General features: G+C 31.5%; 2 protein-coding genes across 2 annotated transcripts in view; one reads left to right on the top strand and one right to left on the bottom strand.

Moving 5' to 3' along the window:
- Positions 1 to 228: 228 nt before the first annotated feature.
- LOC143045388 (ragulator complex protein LAMTOR2-like) lies at positions 229 to 7,816 on the bottom strand. The gene is made up of 4 exons (XM_076217845.1): positions 7,669 to 7,816; positions 4,214 to 4,376; positions 1,219 to 1,308; positions 229 to 436 (listed from the first exon to the last, which is right to left on the bottom strand). The coding sequence occupies exons 1-4, from the start codon at positions 7,734 to 7,736 to the stop codon at positions 380 to 382; spliced, it is 378 nt and encodes a 125-aa protein (XP_076073960.1). The 5' UTR covers positions 7,737 to 7,816; the 3' UTR covers positions 229 to 379.
- An 89-nt stretch (positions 7,817 to 7,905) lies between these two features.
- The window catches only part of LOC143045386 (protein ecdysoneless homolog), a 38,967-nt gene continuing 37,381 nt past the window's right edge, over positions 7,906 to 9,491 (top strand). The window contains exons 1-2 of the mRNA XM_076217844.1: positions 7,906 to 8,135; positions 9,038 to 9,155. Of these exons, the coding sequence (XP_076073959.1) occupies positions 7,934 to 8,135; positions 9,038 to 9,155 (320 nt within the window). The 5' untranslated portion in view covers positions 7,906 to 7,933. The remainder of the gene's footprint in view (positions 8,136 to 9,037; positions 9,156 to 9,491) is intronic.

Genomic DNA, 9,491 nt, shown 5'->3' with positions numbered 1-9,491 from the left:
AATCTTTTCATGTTGCACATGTTGAACTGGTGCTCAACTAAACTTTGTGTTATTTACATTGCCCTTTATTTCAAAGAATTTTAATAGATGAAAGAAAATGTAGTATGAGTGCCAATAAGACAACTCTCCATCCAAGTCACAGTTTGTCCTACTTTCGTAGGCTAGGTAGGCTGGGTATTAAAAGGTGAACCATGGGTCATCCAGAATAGGAATAAAAAAACCCTCTGATTATTATTTACACAATTTTACTTAACAATAAGCAATATAACAAGTATTTGACTGTAGTCATCTAGTATGACAGTAAGTATGAAGTTCATGGAGAGACTGGTGACATTATGGTGATCAGTAGCAAAGGGTGGATGACCACATGTTGTTACTGTCAGGATGCTGCCACTTGTGATAAAGGTTCTTCTAGATACAGGGCTAATGCTTCTGCCTGAAAGATAATATACAGTTATGTTAACACTTCATAAAATGCTAACTACAATTTAATAAACAAACTAAGATTCATAAAAGAAATCAGAATAATTTCATCTGGAAAACCCTCTAAAACAAAGTTAACACTACAAAGTCTTAATCTTGACAAATTTCATATTTCAAATTTGCTACACCCAACCATCCCTAGTGCAGTGATTTAGAACTGACCTAGTATAAATTTTCATCTGAACAGGTCTTAAAATACTGAATAATAAGTTAATAAGTACCATACAATTGCAGAATTTCTAATGAGAGGGGTTTACACCTTGTAATGGTTAAGGCCACTACAGATCAAAAAGCTGTCATCAAATTAGAGATACTATTTCACTAGCAGTACATTCCGATGATGACTTGGATAAAATGAAGAGTTTCTTTTATAAGAAAGTCTATACTTATGAGGGCCCTCATGGGGTTTTTGATTATGTGATTACTTGGCCGTTTTTTTAATGATTATTTGATTATTAAGCCAAATATTTCATGATTATTTGATGACCTGGGCTGTATTTTTAGTTTATGATTATTTGATTACTAAAGATAAGCAAATATTTAATGATTATGTGATTATATTGGCAAAAAAATGGTGATTATGTGATTACTAGGACCCCCCATGAGGGGCCTCACTTATAGTAAAACTATGACATTTAAGTAAATAAACCATATTCTTCTTTTTGACCAATTGGAAGGATCATTTCACATTGTAAGTACACATGTACAGCCTAAAGAAAGGTATACATGCCTTACCTTTGCTTTTAACATTCCAAATCCAACATTTTCTTTTGAACTCATGCACAGAATTAAATTTGCAACTTTTGTTATGGCTACTTTTCCTGTCTGAAATACAAAAAGTTTGTACTGTAATCAAATTGAAAAGTTCTGAGCATAAAAATTATAAAATCATTGCTTAACTATTTGATATACATTCATGTACCAAAACCCTAAATGACTTCTGCATGAAAACTGTTAAAAAGTCGAAATTAAAAACAGGAATTATATAATCCTGCTGTAATCAAATAAAATTTACTAAATAAAGCAAAATGTTGTCTTTTAGACTTTTGTGTTCATTTCCTTTTGTTCACATTGGTTTTGTTAATTTATACAAAAAGTGTTTAAAATTATGCCCATCTCATCAACATTAATTTACTTCCAGAGACAGATTTAGACTGTAAGTTCAGTTGTTATGGTTAGAAAACTCAGTTAATTTATTTTGTATCAATCTTTCTAGGGCTATTGGTGATTCATCATTAAAATATGAAAACTGATGTGTCAGCCAGGGTTAGCAAATTTTAGTGTGAGACAGACTAATGTATACAAAACAATTATGCATGTCATGCATGTGCAATGTGTGACACATTTCAGGAACTTTGATGCCAGCAATTAATGCTTGAAGTGTTTTTGATAATATATAGTTTCTTTTACATCCAAACAAAATGTATTAATGGAGGGCATTCCATAAATGGTAAGCAACCAAAAGTTTGTGACACAGGAAATTAATTTGACAGTATGATTGATGTATATGTTAATTTGTTTAATCTTATTTTTAATACGGGTATTCTGCCGGAGGCCTGGCTTATTGGAAACATAATACCAGTTTTCAAGAACAAAGGATGTAAATTAGACGCAAAAAATTATAGGCCTATTACTTTATTGTCATGCCTTGGTAAGATTTTTACATCTATTCTTAATGATAGATTAGGGGAGTTTGTTGATGAACTTAATATCTTAAAGGAAAAACAAGCAGGCGTCCGACAGGGCTACTCTACTAATGATCATATTTTTTCATTGTATGCACTCTTTGAGTTGCTACGTGTCAAACGAAAAAAATTACATTGTGTATTCGTTGACTTTGAAAAAGCCTTCGACTTTGTTCAAAGAAACTCACTTTTGTATAAGCTTGTTTTAAATAAGATAACTGGTAAATTTCTCAGAATTGTAGAAAATTTGTATAAAGATGTGAAATCAAGAGTTGTACATAATAATGAAGCATCTGACATGTTTGTTAGTGATATTGGGGTACGCCAAGGGGAAAATCTTTCTCCTTTATTATTTTCTTTATACTTAAATGATCTTCATTAATTTTTAGAAAATAGTGATTTAAAAGGTGTATACATTTGTACATTTAATTACATCTGATATAGAAGATGAACTGGATATTTATTTTAAGACATTTGTCTTATTGTATGCTGACGACTCGATTTTACTCACTGAGACAAGCACAGATTTGCAATTACTTCTGTTTTTCTCAATATTGTGAAAACTGGAAACTTAAAATTAATGTTAATAAGACAAAGGTAATGATATTTTCAAAAGGTAGACCACAGAATAATCTGAAATTTTATATTAAAAACGAAGAGATAGAAATTGTTAAGAACTATAAATACCTTGGTGTTATATTCTCTAGAAATGCATCTTTTTTTGCAACTAGAAAATATCTTAGAGATAAAGCTACTAGAGCTATGTATTGTGTTATTAAGAAGTGTAGATCAAACCATCTATCTATAGAATGCCAGCTCGATATGTTTGACAAAGCTGTTTTACCTATACACTTATATGGGGCCGAAATCTGGGGATACGAAAATCTTGACATTTTGGAAAGAGTACATTTGAGTTTTTGTAAGCATGTTTTACTGTTAAAAAGGTCGACTCCAAATTTTATGGTGTACGGGGAATTGGGAAGATATCCGATTTCTTTACACGTTAAATTACGGATGATAAAATTTTGGTGCAACCTTCTTGATAACAAGATTTCGTCAATGTTATATAAGTTGATATATATTAATTATGATAAGTATGGAATTGAAAACAAATGGTTGTTATTTATCAAAAGTATTTTTGATAATTGTGGTATGTCAAACATTTGGCAAAATCAAGATTGTATCTAAAAAAAATGGATTGTATTAAGTATTGAACAAAAGTTAAAAGATCAGTTTAAACAAGAATGGTTTGCAAATGTAAATAAATCATCAAAAGGTCTATGTTATAAATTATTCAAAACAGAACTTAAATTTGAAAATTATATTTCAGTTTTATCGTTAAAAAATGTACTGAAACTATGTAAATTTAGGTGTGGCAATCACCGTTTGCCAGTGGAGACAGGGAAGTGGCAAAATGTTCAAAGACCCGAGAGGCTATGTCACCTTTGTTAATCTGCTGACATCGGCGGTGAATTCCATAATGAAATGTCTTGTCCTTTTTTCAAAAAAGAACGATAAAAATATTTACCACACTATTGTTATACAAATGTTAATATTCTTAAATTTAAAAATGTATTCACTACAGTCAATATTGTCTTACTAGAAAAATTGTGTAGATTTAAAAACTATATATCAGTGAAAGTCTGTCCTCCTGGTTAAACTACATTTATTTATGTATATTTCACACATGCAAAATATGTTGTATTGTATATACATTTTGTATTATCATCTCTGTAACTATGTTATTTAGTTATAAATGAGAATAAAGATCTATCTATTTTGGAATAGCAAATTGTACCTGCATGTACATATTGATTTTCATTGAAATCCTGTTACAAACATAGTTCTTAAAATTTGGTATTGTTATCTAAAATTAAAATTTACTACAATTTTGACATAAAAGGGATGAGAAGGATGTTACAAGATTTAGATTTTCCTATGAATTTACAAAAATAAGACAGGAACCCCTTTTATCCATCCCAGGACCCTTAAAAGTAAATTCTGGAATTGAGTTCTAATCATTGAATGCTTTTTCCTTTTCTTACCTCACATTCCAACAGAACTAATTTTAATTTATCATCATTAAAAGCTGCAGATCCACTCTTTTGATAGGCTGTCCAAATGTTACCAGCTATAGCAGCTGAAACAGCAGCATCTTTGTCACCATAACCAGAATAGGCTAATAAGGCTCCTTCATTGTTCAACAACCTAAAAATAGATCAATTAAAAAAATCTCTTGTTATATAATTACAAGTATCAGCATCAAAATAAAAGTGTATATGCATGTAATACATGTAATATGCAGTCCTTTTAATATCAAAATTAATAGCTATCAAGTATAAAATTGAGAATGGAAATGGGGAATGTGTCAAAGAGACAACAACCCGACCAAATAAAAAACAACAGCAGAGGGTCACCAACAGGTCTTCAATGTAGCAAGAAATTCCCGCACCCGGAGGCGTCCTTCAGCTGGCCCCTAAACAAATATTATATATACTAGTCCAGTGATAATGAACGCCATACTAATTTCCAAATTGTACACAAGAAACTAAAATTAAAATAATACAAGACTAACAAAGGCCAGAGGCTCCTGACTTGGGACAGGCGCAAAAATGCGGCGGGGTTAAACATGTTTGTGAGATCTCAACCCTCCCCCTATACCTCTAACCAATGTAGAAAAGTAAACGCATAACAATACGCACATTAAAATTTCTATTTAGCCTTAATGTACTAATTGGGTAAGAGCAACACCTATATCATGTATATACATACATACTAATCCTGTTCCAGTTTTGACATTTTTATTGACCCTTTTTATAAAACAATACATGATATACATGTACATGATGTAGGAGCATATGGTTTCCTGCAACTTTGTATCTGATTACACCTTAACACACTTTTTAGAAAATTTGTACTGTAATATGCGGTTTTATGACTCCAGCGTCAATTTATAATATTAAGGTATTTAGACCTCAAGTTTACTTTACAGGAGGTTCAAAATACCATGTGACACCAGGTCAATTGATCCTGTAAAGTGAGTTAAATTACCAAGTTTTTCAAAAATTATAAATCTAATTCATTCTATACATTGTGTATATATGAAACCCAACTTTGAGATTCTGTGTAGTACATTTTTATGCCCCACCTATGATAGTAGAGTATCGTAGGTGACATTATGTTTTCTGGTCTGTTCTTCCGATTGTTCGTCCGTCCACCCCACTTCAGGTTAAAGTTTTTGGTCAAGGTAGTTTTTGATGAAGCTGAAGTCCAATCAACTTGAAACTTAGTGCACTTGTTGCTTATGATATAAGATCTTTCTATTTAAAAGCCAAATTACACTTTTGGCCACAATTTCACGGTCCACTGAACATAGAAAATGAAAGGGGGAGTTTCAGGTTAAAGTTTTTGGTCGAGGTAGTTTTTGATGAAGCTGAAGTCCAATCAACTTGAAACTTAGTACACTTGTGGCTTATGATATGATCTTTCTAATTTTACAGCCAAATTAGAGTTTTGACCCCAATTTCACGGTCCACTGAACATAGAAAATGAAAGTGGGAGTTTCAGGTTAAAGTTTTTGGTCAAGATAGTTTTTGATGAAGTTGAAGACCAAACAACTTGAAACTTAGTACACATGTTCCCTTTATGGTATGATCTTTCTAATTCTAATGCCAAATTAGATTTTTACCTAATTTCACGGTCCATTGAACATAGAAAATGATAGTGCGATTAGGGCATCCGTGTACTTAGGACACATTCTTGTTTATTGTAATATCACTCTGGTTTCATGGTGAATATAATAATATTGCAACTGATTTAAGACATGTAAGAGGTGATCGACAACCATGCTATTGACATCAATAACAAAAGATTTGACAGCTTTCATTCACCATGCACTAATCTTATAACTTTTATTCACATTCCATAAAATTGAGAAAGGAAATTGGGAGTGTGTCAAAGAGACAACTACCCGACCATAGAGCAGACAACAGCTGAAGGCCACCAATGGGTCTTGTCAACAAATTTCCTTCAAGGGGTTCAATTTCTCTTTTAAAATTAATTGGGGTTAAATTTTTTTTTCTTTTTTTTTTCAGTATTTAGCCAAATTCTGTCTCCAAATAACCTTTTGGTGTCAAGCTGGGAACAATATATATCATATATATGTTCAGGTGTCAAGCAACAATCACTTTTTTAATTAAATATGTCTGTCACTTTTTTCAACTCTGATGCAATTGTTGCTGAAATTGTGTGATTATAGTAATGGTGGACAAACTAGCAAACAAGTGTAAATCTCATTTTATAGTTATAATTTATAAGAGTGGCTTAAAGGGGGTATCTACATGGAAGGTATCGGGACCGTTCGCCCTAATAACATGTTCGCCCTGGGTACGTTCGCCCAGAAAGTCTGTTCGCCCTACTAAACAAATATTGTTATTCAGGGCATTGAAGTTGAATAAACTTATTCAGATATTTCTATGGTATATATTCTTGAAATTTATGGAAACAGGAAAATATTTAAAAGTTTATGGCTTGTTTAGAATCGTTAATTGTTCAATGACAAATAATTCGGATCACTGATTATTGTGATACTTGTCTTTTGGTGGATTATTAATAAAAATCAAACATCTTGTTTTGATAAAATATTCAGTTTGAAATTAACAAACACAATGAGGTACAAACTGTAAATCATGAAACGGATTTACAAGTTCATTTATTATTATACTCGGAGACTAGTCTCAGTTATACTGCATACATAAAAGTCATTCATGATTGACTGAATACAATTATTTTGTTAACAAATATCAATAAAGAGAAATACATTTCAACCAGTATTCTACTCTATAAATCAAAGTGAAATTTTCAAAATGATAAAATGATTGCGGCAATATAAATATTCTGTCAATTTTTTAACAAAATTTAACATATATGTTGTTCAAATACTTAACATTATGCGACTGGACAACAAATAGAAAAAAATAAAAATCTGGGCGAATGGACCCTGGGCGAACAGGTAATATGGCGAATGTGAATCAGGGCGAACGGACCCGGATTCTACATGGAAGAACAAGAAATTAAATTGAAATTCAATGATGAACAATTTATAAAGTTTCTTGCACATTGATCTTTTTAACGATTTCATGAAAAAAAATGAATAACTAACCTTATTCACAGCTGCATGGAAATAAAAATGGCAAAACACATTGCACAAAAATAACCCTTTACCACCTTCTTTAGGCTCTTATAAACAAACAAATAATTTTAATTTTATACATTGCATCAGAGATACATTGTATTATATGTCTCTGATTGTATGTTTATAGTCCGAGATTACTTTCATGTATGATCTGAGACTACTATAACTGTTATAGTAGTCTCAGGTATGATCTAGCCTGCTTGCATGTTCTTTTTTTTTAACCTGTTTAAATGGTTTTCATTCATTTTTAGCATACTTTGCATATCATTAAATTCATAAACTTTGATATTTAGATAATATTCTTACAGTGTGCTTTGTACACCACCAGTATTTGCCTGACTCAAAACTTGAGTTAATGCCTTCGGCTTCAACATCTTTCACCAAAAAAAATTAGATCACATGATTCGGACCCAAAGCACTTTGTAACAATCTAAATGATTGGCCAATTTCTTGAGGTTACGACCTGTGCTGAACTTCCGCAAATTTTGACTGGTACTCTTTGTAGAAATGTGTACAATTGAAAATAAGCTATCGTAGTTAATTATTACAAACCAGTCATCATTGAATTAGCATGGCAGAAAAGAAAGATCGTCTACCCGACGATGCTTCTGAATATTGGCTTTTCCCCTTGGTTGACACATCCTTATGTCAAGAGACAAAGCGAAAAATTTTACTTGAATATATTGACACTTATCTTGCTTTTGTTAGTTCAACAATTGTCGACCACATTTGGCAAAAAGAGCAGTTTAATTTGACTGCTGTGACTGAAAAAGGTTACTTTGTTTACTTTTAGATTGCATTTCTGCCTGACTTTGAATCGCCAAAAATAAATTGTAACCCTTCTTTAAAATTTGCCCAAGATGTGAGGCATTTTCATTATAATTTGTTCAGTCAAGTACTTGGACACACCGTCACAGACATGTCTGAGATATTATATTGTCCTGAATATGCATTAACAGTTAAACATTTGTAATATTTGCCACTGGTACTGGCGATGCAACTCTATTTAGAAATGTGTACAATTGAAAATAAGCGATCATAGTTAATTATTACAAACCAGTCATCTTTGAATTAGCATGGCAGAAAAGAAAGATTGTCTACCCGACGATGCTTCTGATTATTGGCTTTTACCATCCTTTAAATTTAATATGTCAAGAGACAAAGCGAAAAAAGGTTACTTGAATATTGATACTTATCTTGCTTTTGTTAGTTCAACAATTGTCTACCACATTTGGCAAACAGAGCAGTTTAATTTGACTACAAAAAGGTTACTTTGTTTACTTTTAGATTGCATTTCTGCCTGACTTTGAATCGCCAATAATAAATTGTAACCCTTTTTTAAAATTTGCTCAAGATCAGATGTGAGGCATTTTCATTATTGTTCAGTCTTTTACTAAGACACAGGCATGTCTGAGTTATATTGTCCTGAACATGCATTAAACATGTGTAAAATTTGCCACTGGACACCAAGGACTAGTCTACATGTACAGTAAATTACTCTTTTGTTGTTTACATGTACATGTAGCTAGCGAGAACAAAATGGTTGAAGAAAGAAAGAAAGGAATTTGTTAAAATTAAAAAGCTTGAAATGTTTGTTCCAAGACAACGAAGTTTAAATTTATAATAATAATCATATTTAAACAGGACATGTGTAACATCTTAACATTATTTCTAGATAATTTACCACCTTACCTGTATGGAAAAACCTGTTATGGTGATAACGTTGAGGATGAATGGCTTATTGTTTACCTACTATTCACATTAACTAAACAGTTTGATGGCTTAGTTGCAAAGTAAGATACCTTCACTTGTATTTTTAAGATAGTCAAAAGTTATAAAGATTCATTATGCACATATTCATGATATTCAAACTTTTTTAGAAAAAAACTGACAACCTAAACTAAAATATATTTGCATTGAATTTGTAATTTCCTACATCATGTAGATTTCTTCTAGATAAATAAAACGTTTTTCTCTCTGTCAGACATTTGTCAAGTGTCCTTGACCTCATATTCATGACTCATGATCAGTGATTAATATTCACTTTTGAAGACTTGTAGTTTTTCTGTTGCTATATATTAAAAGTGAATTATAGTATATATTTATTTTTTATTCATATGAGGATGTTT

This window comes from Mytilus galloprovincialis, chromosome 9, assembly GCF_965363235.1.
Source record: "Mytilus galloprovincialis chromosome 9, xbMytGall1.hap1.1, whole genome shotgun sequence".
Taxonomy (NCBI): Eukaryota; Metazoa; Mollusca; class Bivalvia; order Mytilida; family Mytilidae; genus Mytilus; species Mytilus galloprovincialis.
Note: the sequence above shows the minus strand (reverse complement) of the source record. Positions and strands in the feature narration are given on the sequence as shown.

Coding starts and splice junctions, on each gene's coding strand:
- LOC143045388 (XM_076217845.1), bottom strand. CDS start 7,736: ATGTTGAAGCCGAAGGCATTAACTCAAGTTTTGAGTCAGGCAAATACT. Junction 4,377..7,668: donor GGTGGTGTACAAAGCACACT/GTAAGAATATTA, acceptor ATCTATTTTTAG/GTTGTTGAACAATGAAGGAG. Junction 437..1,218: donor TTGGAATGTTAAAAGCAAAG/GTAAGGCATGTA, acceptor ATTATCTTTCAG/GCAGAAGCATTAGCCCTGTA.